Below are 17,090 nucleotides of genomic sequence, written 5' to 3'. Positions count from 1 at the left end.
TATTTCGTTAAGTAACATATTATGTATATTAGTTTTATGTCTTACTGAAAATTATCGACATGATAAGGTAACTAAAAATGATTGTATCATGTTATTATTAAGTTTATTTTACTATTCGTATGCACAAAAAACTAACAATAAAAAATATAAATATATTTTTATTCCTACTTGCAGTTAAGAAATCATATTATAATGCACCAAAATGACCTCAATGTTATTTAAGCGAATTTATTTATAAACAAATTTCTTTCAAAAGACAGCGACTGGCCATTTAAATAACAAACGAAGAAAATAATTAACTTTATACTCAATTCCATTGTTCCAGAAGCTAATGGATCCTAATAAGACAAGTTGAAGTCCACCGTGAAACATGACGCGAGCGGCCATTGCGTTTTGGCGCGAAATGCCAATCGCTGTCACGTTTGTTATCGTGGCTTTGGCATGCGTCGTTTCAGCCAGGGACATCGTTTTAGGTAAGTCAATAAACATTTGTTAATTTAAATTATATAAATATGTCGAGCATCCATAATTTAATAGATTACTTATCAAAATTGTATTCCAATTAAATGGATGTATTAACATGGAATGCGTTAAACAAACAAACATGTTTTCTTTTTAAATATATACCTATAGTCTATTCCAATAAACAAACAAACCTTTGATATACGTATTCCATCGTATTGCTCCATATCAGACAGCTTTGGTACATATTTAATTATGTACAAATAATTATTATTTAGTAATGTTAACTTTATCTTTATTTATAATCAAATCTAAGTTAACTTCAGTTGTAACTTAGAGTAAATTATGAATTGCCAAACTTCCAATAACAACTTCAAAAAATACCACAATACTTAGTTAAGCATTAAAAAAAATAGCTCTTTCGTCTTTAGACAAACCACTAGCCATCAAATGATTTGTCTACCTATTTAATAATCAAAGTATATAGAACATGTATATGTTTCGATATTTAATTATGATATGAAAAATTCCATCCGTGACTTCTTTTCTTATTTCGAAAGGATAAAAAATATATGCAGTTCATATTATTGAATTGAGTTTTTTTAGGAACAAAAAATACCTACTCAAAATGACCGTTTAACAACAATGGACGTTCAAATGATCACTTACGTAATATTAATGAATCGAAAATAACACGCCGGAAGTAATATAAATAAGTTTTTTTTTTTCGTAAGGAAACAATAAATCATACTTTGGCAGAATCGCTTAATTTCATAGAGCTATTGCGATTTTAAAACCTAAATCCAACAATGGGCTAAAACGGACACGTGTTGAATTTTTATTGACTTTATAAATTGGAAATACGATATTAGATATTCTTCAAACATCCATCCGTGATATATTAACAAAAATCTTCGAAGTCACGTCGAGAATTTTAAATTTGGAATGGGTTTCGCATATAAATACAAGATGTCGAAATATTTCGCATCGATATTTTTGGTGATGGAAAGGGCCAAGATTACTATTCATTGCGAATTGTGCGTATCACCATATTTGTGTTTCTGTTTAAACAATTACGACACGATTGTATTTTGAAACAATAATTTCCTTCGGAAATGCAAATTACGAATATTTTATACACTGAATAATATAAAAACACTTTTAAATTATTTTGATACTATAATTTTAAACGAGTGCATTTCACTAAGGTATGTTTATTCTTTGCTATTTAAGCATTTTAAAGAAAAAAAAATGAAGCTCTTATATCGTCCATAACTCGTTAAACTGATTGTAATACAGGCTATTCATGTATTAATATAAAAAATCGAGAACATTCTTCAAAAATCGATATAAACATTGACACAAACAATGAAATCAGACAAAGCCAATATGATGAATATTTTTTTTATTCTGACTCTTCGGAGTAATGATCCATATTTTGCTTTCGTTCAATCGATAAGGATTTGTTATTTATTTTTTTTAATTCGCTTTCAAACCAGATATGATAAGATGACAGACACACATTTTTTGTTACTTGACAAAAAATACTATTATAATGTATTGTATTGTACACCTTGGTTTCTAAATATGGATATGTAGTGTTTACCTCAATACATTAGCAGCCTGTAAATTTCCCACTGCTGGGCTAAGGCCTCCTCTCCCTTTGAGGGGAAGGTTTGGAACATATTCCACCACGCTGCACCAAAGCGGGTTGGTTTATTTAATTTAAAAAATTATACGTAAAATTAAGGTTGAAACTGCTTTTTTAAGTGTGAAAACACTTCCAAATCAAGTCCAATTTTGGGCAAAAACCTCGGAGTTTATGAACACGATATAAATTATAATCCCAATATAAACACATAAAAAATATTTTTTATTTATATTAACATGTATTGTGCGCCTTTAATAACGTAAAGGATGTGTCAAATTGTATTTAAAAAAGAAAAAAAATTCAAAATGCCGTCTGTTATAAATCATGACGCGTGGAATTTTAGTATAATCATATCCTGTGATCTTATTGGTACAAATATTATGTTATAAACAAAACAATTAAATAAATAGCCGCGTAAAAGTCCCAGCAGAACACGTTATCACTTCACGGGCACAAATCGATTGCTTCCCAAATGTTCAACCCTCTCATTTGGTATTCATTAAGCAGCCGGATGCATAGACAATTACGATAATGACCATTTTACAAAGCCCTTTGCATCGACTCGCGTCTAGAAATACTTGATTACATCTGAATTGATGTAGCGGGGGTGGGAGGTCTTCTGTGATTGGTTAAATAGCTAGAACGTTGTATTCAACAATTAATTTGAGTTAGACCAATCGGGTACGGTTATGCTAATTCCGTTTAATAAGAAATATTGTTCCATATTTAAAATTCTATGACTAATTTCGAGATATGTAGAAAGTTCTTTCGCATTTGAAAACAATAGACGCATTATGTTATTTTATAATATATGAGGATTAATTACCGTCCCTCGAGACATCTCTGGAGATAGGAAGGAAGACTGACTCTTTGTTTGTTAGATTTACATATGATTTGCAGACAGGAAATAAAACTTACATATTTGTTGATATCCCGCGAGAGTTTTTTTTTAATGTGTCGTCTTTGGTCCTTTGTTTAATGTGCAGCTTGAATTTATTTTATTTTTTCTAAAATATAAATGAAAAAAAAAATGGTTTTGACAGGAAGATTATCAGATACTTAAATTATAGAATCATTTCGACTTTTGAAAATTTAACAAAGAATACATAAAATATATTGATAATATTTTTCATACAGGTTATTTTTTTAAAAATATTAGACAATTTGTCTAAATTAGAAATAATTAATGATAACATCTCGTCTGTGGTATGTTTTTATAATTAAAGTCAGTATTTCTGCAACGGTACAGATTAAAACATATGCGTAAGAAACTGCTTCAATCGCGAAACAGTAAATACAGATGAAATTTATTTTCGATTTTATGATAGAGACTATCGCTTTACGATTGCTCAACAAATACTCTCTTTATCTGAATGTCGGTAAATATTTACATTGATGGCATTCTGCGTCAACATTGTTTACTCCAATTTCGTCCTAAACAAACATCATAAAATTTGGATAAGAAAGATTTACAGCTAAAATTAAATAAAAGTTTTTGCGACAAAAATTGTTGCACACGAGATAAGTTATCTTTAAATATAAAATTAAAAAATATATGTATACTGTGACAAAAAGCATAAATATGCGTTTGAATTATGCATTATCATGTAATAGATACTCTATTACAATTATCAAACTTAAAAGTGCACTGTGAAGTGACTGTCACAATAATTTACAGGAAAACGTAAAGTAGCGATACTTAGCTAATAAATTTAACCGAGCACACAATGCTGCGGAATTAATAGATTATTTATTAAACATTAAAAATAATGTTAATCCAGCTATTGTGCGGGTTCGAGATAGCAACAATATTCGAATACAAATAGGATTTTCCAAGGCTGTGTAAGGACGTGAACGGTCACGACTCGATGCTCACGAGTTTCCCAGCATGTGGAATATTGCGAATGCATTCTACGTGCTGATTCGAGATATGACGGATTCACATAGGATGCATGTCCGTCAGTACTGAGTTCAGGTAAAGAACGCCGACTTCCGTCGATGCGCTGTCTCCATTTATATTCAATACGTTCTAATGGTCGATGCAATCCTAACGTCTCTTTCTAACTTCTTCATTATTTCAAATTGATTTAATTTGGTTTTAATTTAAGCTACTACAACTATAAGAGCTTACCTCTTATCATATATTGAAGTCAGTTACTAGAACATCTAAATCTTAACCGTTAATTGCGATTTTAATTTGCGGAAGCACCGTTGATTTTTCATGTCCTTATTTTGTGCTTCGTTCATTTCGAGGTCAGCGGTAAAGGATCACATTTTGGGTAAGCCGATTCTGATGGAAATATTTCATATGTGTATCCGCAAACTCCCATTGGAGCAATGTAGTGGAATAAGTTTCAATACTACCCAAACAGAGGAGTTCTTAGCACGGGACATTTACAGGCGATCACAATAATAACGACATACTACAATTATATTATAAATAGCAAGATTTCAAAGAACCACTTATAGTCGTTAGTTCGCTATAGAAGTAGTCACAAGATCATTATGTTTTATGTCCGAATATATTTTTCAGCTCCTTGTTAGTTAAAGTCAAATTTTACAGCACTAATCCTTAGCACTCGATTAGTCTACCGCAGTCAATTGTTTTCCGAGAAACACGCCATTAAACGGAATTAATAGTACATAACGCGTTTGACATCTATAAAAATTTACTAAGTCCAAAGAAAATAAAACCACCAACGAAAGCAAAGATAGGGTGCAGAAGTGAAGATGACGCTTAAAAAGTCGTAAAAAATTTATAGTTGGTGTGAAAATAAATAGTAATTCGCTGTTCCCCATCTAAGAGTTATACAATAAAAAGTTTACAACTGTAAGAAAATAGACTGGCTGCTCAGGAATGGTCTTAGTTTCGTAACGTTATCACATACAAATAAATATCCTTCGGCTTTCGTTCCCTGCTTCAATCTTTCTTGTTGTTTTAAAGTTATTTCAGGAGTAGTATTTTTTTATATAAATATATAAAAAACTTTGGGCGTATATTTTACTAATCTTCAGACAAGATTTATAATAAGTTGCATACTTTGTATTTCTGTTTATTGTTATTATGTATTAAAAGTTCTACTAATATTATACTGATCCACTTTCTTTTGAAATAATGCGTCTTTAGGTTTTAAAATAAAAAGCGTGGCACATGTCGAGCTAGTTTTCTCGTTCTACCCAAGATTCGTATAAATTACGGTAAAACAATGATCACTTTTGAAGGTGCAAAACTGTATAATGAACTACCCACACATATAAAAAATGTAAACTCATTTAACGTATTTAAAAAAGAACTTGCTATGTATATTTTAAATAATAAATAATCAAAACTAAGACAATACGTTAAATTGGTACTTAATATAGAAAAATGTCTCTTATTTAAGCGTTATATTTGAAACAACTACTCATTGGACTCATTGGACGACCTCCATGGTCGAGTAGTGTGTACACCGGTTTTCATGGGTACGCCATTCCGAGGTCCCGGGTTCGATTCCCGGCCGAGTCGATATAGAAAAAGTTCATTAGTTTTCTATGTTGTCTCGGGTCTGGGTGTTTGTGGTACCGTCGTTACTTCTGATTTCCATAACACAAGTGCTTCAGCTACTTACATTGGGATCGGAGTAATGTATGTGATGTTGTCCAATATTTATTTATTTATATTGTCATATCATTTTTTTTTTTATTACAAGTGCGATGTCGAACCGTATATTCATAAATGTTTTGTTATAAGTGTAATTCTCATGTAAGTGATAATAGTGTCATAATGGGAATAAAAATATCTTAAACCGAAAGCATTATTTGTTTCATTAAATGATCTATCTTTTCAGACGAGATAATTATTCTGAAGTTAACATTTGCTTGAATAAATTGTAATATAATACACTAGTATCTCAAAACTATATTTTAAATGATTTGTGTAATTATGACATTTTTATCCATACAATTGACTATCTTTGGCAAATTTGCAGATGTTTTCCCCTTCGTTCATTTACTTGGGATCAGCAACTTGTGTAAACTACTGAAATGGATTGGGAAATTACGCCTTTCATCTTTTTGATAATGCTTACACTTTTGTAATTTTCCATCAGCCTCAGTCTGTGTTCGTTGTTTAAGGCATATGTCTAACTTAAGGCCTAAGCCCAATCTTCGACTTCGGCGATTTGGCGTATGTCTTCTCTCCGCCTAACCGGAAGCCATACTTTACCACCTTTCAAATCGTTATAAGAAACGAAGGTTAAATTTTGATGGCTATATTCTAGTTTGCTGAAGAAGACTATAATTATTTTCAAATATTTTTTCGTATTTATTATATTCAGAAGTCTCAGACCAACAGAAGTCCGTAAAGTTCGTAACAAAGATTTAAATAGTCATCTGGCAATAAAATAATATCACCTCCTAAACAGGTCCATTAAATTTAAGATTTAGATGAAGAGCGAGCAGCTGCGGCGTTCAACAATAAGTAAAAATATATCTGTCATGAATTCCAGAATAAGTCGCTAAAGATGATACATTTTGTCATATATGTGCATATATAATACGAGTGGTTGAAGGAGTTTTTGTCCGTATATGAGAATCCTTTATACGTCTTCTAATAATAGTACAATACGTAGGGTGAGATGGTTCGAATCCGTGATACCGAAAGTAGGGGTTCGGCTTCAGCTTCAGCTGGAGGTTTTGCCTTTGTAATTCTTTTCATTAAAAAAAAATGTGTGTGGTCTTACCGAGCCTCTGGCAATAGCGATTTAAAAATATATTTTTTATAAGATTATGGAATACAAATGGTTGATCATTAGATCCTCTGTTGACCTAAATAGAGGTTATTTAAAGGAGTACACGGCTTGCAGTAATACCTTCCCATACATACCCAGTAAGATCTATGACCTTTACTATATGACTCTTGGAATTTATCAATTCTAAGGCGATGAACGACTAGACTTTTGCAGTTGAAATAGACGAAAACCATCATTTGAAATAAAATAATGTTTCTACTAACAAAATTAATGCTGAAAATTGTTCCTTTGAATAAAACGATACAATTAAGTAACAAAAATATAACTTAACGAGAAATAAAATAAAAAGAAAGGTTATAGAAATATTACAAGTAACAGATAATAAATCTCTGACAAATTCACAACTAATAGTACTGTTTTAATAAGACTATTTATTCCAATGCGCATGAATTCTTTTATGTGCTGGTGTAAGCCATAAATTATAATCATTTTCTTATCACAAGTAAATATTTAATGAAAAATAATCCTTTTGGTAATAAACATTAAGATCATTTTTAAATGCATGTAAGTTATTCAAATACCTACGCGTAAGTCAGGATTAAATGCACCATTAGTCAATATGGCTGGTTTGTGAAAGTTATGGCGTTTTGTAATTGATTTACCCATTGAGAACCACCCTGATGTCTAATGGTTAATAGAAAACATGTTGCTTTATATAAATGACAGTAATAACTGATAAATTCGTTAATTCACTTAAATCTGTTTGTTACGAGGAAATGCAATTATTACGATTATTTATAACCATTATACAAATTCTTAATACTTAGGTTTTCCATTAGTGTTACCATATACAAGATATCTTGGCTCTATTCAGATAATTCGAGAGTTCTATCAAACTTTGAAAATCGAATTAGTGAAAATACAAAGATTTCTAACAATTGTCATCGCGTACAATCAACGATGAACTTCATTAAGAATTTAGTTTACGGACTCAGCATTTTGTCAATATGTGTTGTAATATTTATTTTAGTTTTCCGAAAGACCAAAATTATTTACAATTAACGAAATAGAAATATGTTTATAATAAAAAAAACTTTGTCCCGTGCATAGAACATGTTCGTTTAAATTTAAACTTAACAAAAAATAAATCTAGGGGCAGAGTATTTGAAGAAAAAAACCATCTCGAACGACTGACGTTAGGTAATAGACTTATATTCTGCAATGTTCCATCATATTTAATAGCAGCTGTTACAACCAGCTGTCAACGAATCGTTCTGTACGGCGAATAACACGCATTCCTATCATAATTTCCTTTCAGAACTTCATTAACTTACTAGTGGAAATACATTTCAAGTCAACGATGTTATTATTTAACGCATCAACACCTTGGCATTGCTGATAAATTGAGTTTGAATTAACTGAACAGCAATCTCATTTAAATCACTGCACCAATTGCACACAGTAGAGTACAAATAAACAAAATTATTTTTATTCAATAAATCTAATACTTTTATGTTTTTAAGAATATTTTATTCGTAGCTTTCGCCAGTTCTACTTTTATTTAACACTAGTGGGTCTCCCGTGAAACTTCGCGTTTATTCAAAAGATTTTTTAGGAATTTCGAAGCCTATGACTGGTTTTGTTTTTATTTCATTTCATTGTAAACTGCGAGTCACTCATCTACATTTGGCGCCAAAATGATGAAACCTCTTTTAAATGAATTTTTTAATATCAAATAGTATACATTAATTCAGTTAGAATTGGAGTTTGTCGAAACATTTACTTTAATTTTATTTACGTTTTTCATTTTTTTCTTATACATCCTTAACGACGCTCTCTAACCGGCCAGTAACTTAAAAAAAAAAACATCTTCGTTAATTCGTAACAATTTAGTAAAATGTCATCAAGAATACTCTTCAATTTTCTGCACATCTACGGCTGGAGCTCTTCGAAATGAGACCATAACCGATTTTTTATATACAACTATCGCCCCATAAACTCTGAGACAAAAACCGGCTTACGCTATTAATATATAAGATTTGAAATATAAACAAAGCCACTATGTACTAAATAATTTATCATATTTTTACTCGTGAAAGGGTATTGTGCAAGCCTGGATATTCATCAATTATTGTACTCTGTCCTATATTGTATTATTATGTAGACTAAGCAAATGTTATTAGTACAGGTACAACAGAATTGATGTTATAGATCCATGTTTGGCGGAGATTGACGTTTTAAGCGTTAGTTCTCGCAATGCCGATGTCTTTTGCAACAGGTGACTATTTACCATAATACCATAAGATGTTTCATTTGCTCGTCTGCCACTCATTATCTGATCTGAAAAGGTATGCTCTATCGCTAAAAACAATTGAACAGAGGTCCTCTTTAGCTTATCATTTAATGAATACGTTTTTTGCAATGAGACTAATTACGTTTTATTATTATATATTCCTCGTAAAAGCTCCACCATTGATGTACATCTAGTCTGACGTGCACGCAGCTGCCTTCTCTAAATATTTGCTAGCATGATATGAGCCGCAGTTCATTGGCTCGCCGATCTATATTTGTGATCGCTAGGGAAACTAGTATTTCCATACATATAATCACGTTGCCCGACTTACTTTATGGAGAGATTCTTTTCTTGTCCGTCTACACGACCTTGTTTTATTATCTGTGTATTGTTAAGTCTTCATTATTCATCTGTAATGATGATGATCAATATTCCTTATAGTAATAACCTGTCAGGTATGAATGGGGTCAATATGCAGACTTGCTATTTTGTGGATATGTAAGTGTAGGAAAGTTTGAGAATACGATTAAATATTATAGCAGTTGTAAAGGTTTTGGAAACAGATGCCCAGAGTAAGTAAGTGGAAACTAAACGCAAGATCTGAATTATATCTGCTACATATGAAGCGAACGAATTAATTTCACAACATCTAATCACTGTATCAAATCTACCGAACGATGTTAATACTAATCCTTAGAAATTTCTCAGACTTTTTCCATTTTGGTTTAAAATGTGATTCTGCCTAAAGGGCCATTAGCAACAGGGCGAAACGCAACGTCAACGCCACCCAAAGCAAATGACAAATTATTCACTTGTCCATATTTACAAGGTTTTGGAAAAACAACGACTCTTATCCCATTTAAAACCTTATGTGCAACGTATTAGAGTTCATATTCGAGATATGTGAATGTATCAACTGCAGATGTATGTATCGCTGCAAGTTTTTGAAGGCACATGGTGTCTCCACGTTCATTTTACAGTCTGATGCTATTCTAGGAATCATATTCCACCATATCTTCGTGTATTTTTGGTCAGGTGACCAGATGTCGATGGACTTTTGTTTATTTTGCAGAACTTCCAGCAGGGGACGTCACTTTGCGTACAATTTGTCTTATTAGGTCGGTGCGTGCATCAGCCTCGATTTATTGAGTTCACTTCTTTATCTTATTTTAGGGTATTTGTGGTATATCATCCCAATTACTCGACACTGACTAATTGTTGATTAACTTTATTTTAAATATGTTGCGATGTGTGTCCCGTCGTTTGCATATCAATGATTTGTAAGTATACTATATTTACTTCAATTGAAATGATAATAACATTTCACAATAGTTTCGAATAACAAAATTATATGACGAATCTGTCATAAGGTTATGTTAATTATTTAGGATTACCAATGTTTTTGTTTAGTTAGACACAGCTAGACAATGTACATATTGATAAATATTAATGATTTTGATCTAAATACTGCTTAACATGACCACTACGTCATGCTTTTTAATTAGTACGAAAAATGATCCATTTTTACATTTCTAAATACATCATGCAGATGTTATTTTGCCTTGTACAGATTCATTCTTAAAAAAATATGGCGTTATTTTTAATCTGTGTTTATCTTCATTTTAAGAAGTTAACACCAAGTCACTGGCAAGAAATACGCAAAAGAAATTTCGAATGCCACTAGAAATGGCGTTGTTTACGAACCTTTTTGCGAGGCGTCGGCGTTTCTCAAAGAAATGCTATGTGTGTATGTTATTACGATTTTCTCACGAACACATGTGCTTGAACAGGAATCCTGTGCTGTTGTGAATTCAAGTAACGGATGTTTAATATGGATGAAGCGAAAGGGATTCTGCTCATGATGAATTAAAAGCCAATTCGTCAAGCGCGAGTCGATGAAAATGTTTATTTAATTAATATTTGCTTATTTTTTTTCAATTAAATAATTTTATTTATAATACAAACGTACATTGCTTATAATAATAAAGAACAATATTATTAATATAGACTATTTTTATTTGCAATCATATCCGAGTTACTGCGGCTTTTTTTTAAATATTTTGTTTTAAAGGCAGTAATTATTCATCCTAGAGTAACGATTTCGCTGAAATGAGAAATTAAAAAATACAATGAATGGTCATGTCTTATTACAAAAAAAAATTAAATCTTTTATATAAAATAACTACTTAAAAAATTAAAGAAAGTAGTGCGGTTTAAAATATTCTCAGATCGACACTATATTTGCAAACCGACAGTATAGTAACTTAAATAATATTATTAAATAACTTTATTAATGAAAATTCCGCATTGTCATTAATCATAAAGGGCATCGTAGGTAAAATCACTACCATCGATAACCACGGAACCCTAAGCTCTTACAGACACCTCGATAAATTTCTCTTTCACAGGAAAATGTAAACGTCTCTTCGTTAATAAGTACATTTCCTTATAATTTACGTAATTTAATCACTATAAAATATGTGTATGTTATTTGATATACCTATAATGTATTTATAATTACGTTGGTTGGTTGGTGACAAATGATGGTGTGTTCATCACTACCCATAGACATTGGCGCTGGAGAAATATTAACCAATACGCCACCAATCTGGACAGCTAAGATGTTACGTATATAATTTCATAAACTATAACATCTACAAACTTGAAATTTGGCAGGTAGGTTCCTTATAGGGTTTAGACATCCGCTAAGAATGGATTTTACGAAACTAGACTTTTGTAAAATCCATCACAAACGGAGTAAAACGGCGGTTGTAATTTCGCGCGGGTAAAGCCGCAGGTTCAGCTAATCTTATTATAAAATACATCCTGAAAATGAGAAGACTATTCTATAATCTATATAATATTGTATTTAGTAATAAACTTTATTAACTTCTTGACTAGACGAATAACTAAAAAAAGGGGTTTTCAATTCGGTTGCATTTTAATTTTTTTGTTACCTCAGACATCCGTCAATTATGAACCGATTTGGATTTTTTTTAAATACATCACGTTTTAGTCGCATTTCGATTTGAAGAGAAAAATTGAAATCAGTATTGTTTTTCAAGTTATATTATTTATTAAAATTGTCTTTTTTTTTCTTAATTTTTGAGGTTGAATAAAATGTACATTGTATTGAAAATTACGACTGGTTGAATAACATCATACACATACATATCTCTACTAATATTATATATGCGAAAGTAACACTGTTACGCTTTCACAGCCCAACTTGAAACTTTTGATGAAATTTGGTATGAAGCAAGGCTTAACCCCAAGGAAGGTCATGGCCTTTTTTACCATGACGACAACCACTAAAACGTGGGCGACTGCTAGTTGAATATATATTTGCAAATCACTAAGATTGTTTCTTCCAACGTTCGCAAGTTATACGGAACGGTTATTTTTGAAGCAAACAACGTGTATTAGCTTACCACTCGGGTCGCCTTACAGGAAAAATAAGCTTTGTAACCGAATTTGTGATCTCTCAAAACATTGAGAGTTGCTACTTGCAATATACAGAGGATATGTTTACATTTTTCTTCGGTTTCAATTTAGTTATATTAACTTCTTAAGATTTTGAATATTCTTAAAATATATCTGTCGGTCTGTCTGACAGTCTGTCTGTTGCACTTACACGACCAAGCGCCTGAACCGAATTTGTTAAAATTTGGTATGAAGCAAGTTTGAACTCTCAGGAAAGATGCCACTTTTTATGCCGAACACTGCCGACTAAATCCCAAAACGCCTCCTACTTTTTATACCTGGCGATCAACCCTTAAAACGAAAGCAAAGAAAACTAGTTAAACTATGTTACTACTACTGTATAATAAACTATTGCGAACATAAATAAAATAAAATAAGAAATAAGTTATAATAATCAATTTTTTAAAATGCAAGACGACGCAAGAAAATTAAAAAAAAAATATATTATTATTTTTAATTATTAAAAATGCAAAATACCAATGCAGTTAATATATTGACTGAAACTATCGACAATTTTAAGACCACCACACGACCACCACGGTTTTATTGCGTTTAAAAAGTTTTATAGCCCAGAGGTTTATTTATAGAATTCAATTAAATGTAACCAACACTTGGTTTTATTATTAGAAAATAGTTACTTATGTGAACTTTCGGCCTGAAGTGAACAATGGAATGCCTAGAATAGAATAGAAAAATGTATATCGCGATCATCTCAAATAATCTATACCAAAATTATTAATGCGAAAGTAACTCTTAAGCCGCTGAACCGCTGAACAGTGCTGGGGTGTGAGTGTGGCGGTTTGTGTGCTATAGGTAAAGTTTTATGAATTTCGCGCGAGTAAAGCCGTAGGTCCAGCTAGTCAACGATAAAGAATAAATGTTTACAAAAAATCGGTCTTTAAATAGATTTTGTTTTACATTTTACCAATAAATAAATCGGCGTCGGCTTTACATACAATTTATTTTCCTAAGTATTTGATAATTTGTATAGTTTAAGTTTAAGAATTTCTATTTCATAGGAATTAATCTTCATAAAATAATAAGTAACGAAAATGTTTATCGTTTTCACCATACACACATAACCTTATTCTTTGTTCTAAAACAGTCGTTTCTAATTTTATTTAGTAATTTTAATCTCATTGCATTCTAATAATTGTAAGCGACTTAGTATTTTTTTATGTTCACAATAAGGACTATAATCCAAAATCATTGTAGGCTTACCATGGTTTTGCCATTACAACTCCTGTGGTGAACTGCTGAGTAAACATAAGTTCAGATTTACCTCACCCGCCCTTGAACTTAACGTAAATAGGTGCAAGGGAGGCACAGAAATAGATATCTGGGATCCCTATATAAAAACGATTGCTCATAAGTTTGTTCATGGAACAATATGATGCTTAATAAAAAAATCACATTATTTGATAGTTCTATGAATTAATTATCCATAATTTATAAAGGATGCTCTTTTAAAATCATCAGCCCTATAATGTAGCAGAAAAATTAAGTATTAGTTATAACTAAAAGTATTATATAATCACATCGTATTTTATAAAAACTTCCAAATACAAAACACTGGAAAATTTAACCTTAAATCAAAAGGTATAAGATTCTAAATGGCTCATATCGAAATAATGCTATGGTATGGCTGCAAATTTTAGTTGTATGCACCATGACTAATGAAAATTATTGTAATAATAACGTTAAATGCGTTCTGTCTGGTTTTTTATCTGTCTGCACTAGGTAACTGTTTTTTGAGGTTAGTGAAGGACAATCGTTGTCTAGATGTCTAGCCAGGAAATCAGGTATTATAAAACAGTATACGCAAGAGTAAATATTAATAATGTTGTTTATTGTAACTTTGCCTTTCATTTAATTTTAAATATTTTGTTGAAAAACCTTAATAAATAAGACTTATACGTCAAACTTTTTAACTATGCAATGGAACTGAGTGCCGTTTATGACAGTAGAGTTATTCAAGAGGAAAGGTATGTTAATGTTATATAGATACATATATGCTATACATATATCATATACGACAGTATGCCATAGACAAAAAAAAAACGATATGTTTTTTCTTTTTATGTTTGGTCTACAATTTAAAAGTTGTGTATAAAACCTCATTGTACCCGTATAACGCCGGGATGGACAGCTAGTTATAATGATAAAATAAAATAAATAATAACATGTTACCTCAATCATTAACATTTATTTATTTAACGTATTCTTGACAAATATGTTAAGTATACTTAGTAAGTGCCACCAGAGTCCTTTGAACACGGTCATAATGCTATTTACAATGCTCTCCATAATATGACTTTGCACATTTGTTTGTTTTAACACCGGTAACTTGGGTGACGCCAAAGCTCAATAAAAAATATTCATATTAAAGAAAAAACGCAACAGTGAAACCTCTTTACTAATATAACAAATACAAAAGTAACTCCTGTACCACTGAATCGAATATCATGAAATTTGTTATGAGCAAGCTTGAACACCAAGGACAAGGACATACGCTACTTTTTAATTTGTCCTTACCTGTCGACCAATAATTAAAACGCGAGCGAAGCCGCGGTTGACAACTAATTATCTATATATTGATAGGAAGACAAAACAGTTCAGTACCTTTCACTCATCTTTTTTTATTGTTTGATTAATTTTAGTATTATAAATTAAAAAAAAAAATTAGATAAAAATACAAAACAAAATGTTCAACGTTTCAGTAATGATTATGGTCTTTGGCCATCAGACGTACTACCGTCGAATTATTAATTGAAAAATAAGATTACATTTATATATTTACATTTAAAAAATATCATACGAATAAAATAAATACTTTGAACACAAAATATATTTCTAATGAACCTGTGTAAGTGTTTGCTTGTTAGACATCGCTTATCTCAAAACGTAATCAATTTTGATGTAACTATATTCATTTCGCCTTGAACTTTTATCGGTGTCTTTATTTTAGTTATACTTTTAAATACTTATTAATAAAACAGAAATTCAATTTAATCAATATCACTTTATCTTATAAATAAATAAATATTGGACAACATCACATACATTACTCTGATCCCAATTTAAGTAGCTAAAGAACTTGTGTTATGGAAAATCAGACGTAACGACGGTACCACAAACACCCAGATCCAAGACAACATAGAAAACTAATCAACTTTTTCTACATCGCTTCGGCAGGGAATCCAACCTGGGACCTCGGAGTGGCGTACCCATGAAAACCGATGTACACACCACTCGATTACGGAGGTCGTAGGCCTTATATCGTTTGAGTCACAAATATTAGTTCATTGTTCATTCAAAGTATTATAATTGCTGCGGATAAATGCTTCTAGAATTATTTCGTTTAGGGTTTTGTGCAAGTCCACACTCCACGTAGATATCAGTCACTCATAACTTATTCCACCGCCAAACAACATTATTAAGTATTGTGGTTTGCCAATTTGAAAGTGGAGTGATTCAGTGTAACTACGAGCAAAAATTATATAACATATTAATGATGGGTAACATTGGCGGTACCCATAAGGTATGGTTAGTATTTGTCACACAGCCAAAATGTATGATTTGTAGCCACGTACCATTTGTCAGTCTACATATCGATTTAAAAAATATATAAGTCAAATTTATGTATAAAAAATTATGTATATTATAAAATAGTATACATAAATTACAATGAAAAATGAATATAAGGTGTACAATATATGTATATAAATAATAGTCCATTATGTGGATGAGTTGAATCAATTGAAGAGGTTTAATGGATCTGTTTTTAAAACTTGAGATTATAGAGAACATATGCTCGGGATTTGACGTAACTATCCGATAATCCCTAGTAATAAATATTGTATTATATTAAATAAAATTCTTCACAATAATACTACCTAGTTCGTGTAGTGGCGTTATGTCAGATCCTGAGGTACTAGCTTTAAAAACGGCCTCGAGTACATAAAATGTTATCGGCTGTGTAACTTATGACAACTGTTTAAAAAAAAAAATCTCGCTCAAAAAAAAGTGTCTGACATGTTTTAAGTATGTACATATACGCTGTTGTTAATATATTTATTTGCATGTATATATTTTACAAATGAAAAAATAAAACATCTGCGCAAATCACATAAGTAAATTAGCGGTATAAATATTATTACAATTACATAAGCAAATCGAATTTACATTGTTTTACGTTTTTCATTCACACACACACAAACACATACACACACACACTACACATACATAAATGCAATTTATAACATGTAATAATTATTATAAACATCCATAACTCACATTGGCTTTCAATGTGACTCAATCACGGGTGATTCCATACTAATCTATTTGAGAGTTCATATGACATTACAGATGACTAAGTGAAGTTGAGTTTTGTTGCTCTGGTCTGGCTGGCGTCTCGGATTCAAGGTCATGTGAATCAGCTTTATGTTTGAAAACATGTACTCTTACATTT

At 31.1% G+C, this 17,090-nt stretch overlaps 2 protein-coding genes across 4 annotated transcripts in view; one reads left to right on the top strand and one right to left on the bottom strand.

Moving 5' to 3' along the window:
- Positions 1–17,090, bottom strand: part of Cv-c (crossveinless c) — a 517,053-nt gene that overhangs the window by 154,628 nt on the left and 345,335 nt on the right. The gene's annotated exons all lie outside the window — the stretch shown is intronic.
- LOC113401587 (fibroblast growth factor receptor homolog 1) overlaps positions 1–17,090 on the top strand; it is a 73,400-nt gene that overhangs the window by 30,311 nt on the left and 25,999 nt on the right. For 2 of the 3 annotated variants that reach the window (XM_026641555.2, XM_064218001.1), the window contains exon 2: positions 329–473. In XM_026641555.2, the coding sequence (XP_026497340.1) occupies positions 371–473 (103 nt within the window). In that variant the 5' untranslated portion in view covers positions 329–370. Of the gene's footprint in view, positions 1–325; positions 474–17,090 lie in introns of all 3 variants that reach the window. The other variant, XM_026641557.2, reaches the window with a different exon arrangement.

The sequence above is a fragment of the Vanessa tameamea genome, chromosome 20 (assembly GCF_037043105.1).
Source record: "Vanessa tameamea isolate UH-Manoa-2023 chromosome 20, ilVanTame1 primary haplotype, whole genome shotgun sequence".
In the NCBI taxonomy this organism is placed as follows: domain Eukaryota; kingdom Metazoa; phylum Arthropoda; class Insecta; order Lepidoptera; family Nymphalidae; genus Vanessa; species Vanessa tameamea.
The sequence above is the reverse complement of the archived record's forward strand: the minus strand, read 5'-3'. Positions and strand labels throughout refer to the sequence as shown.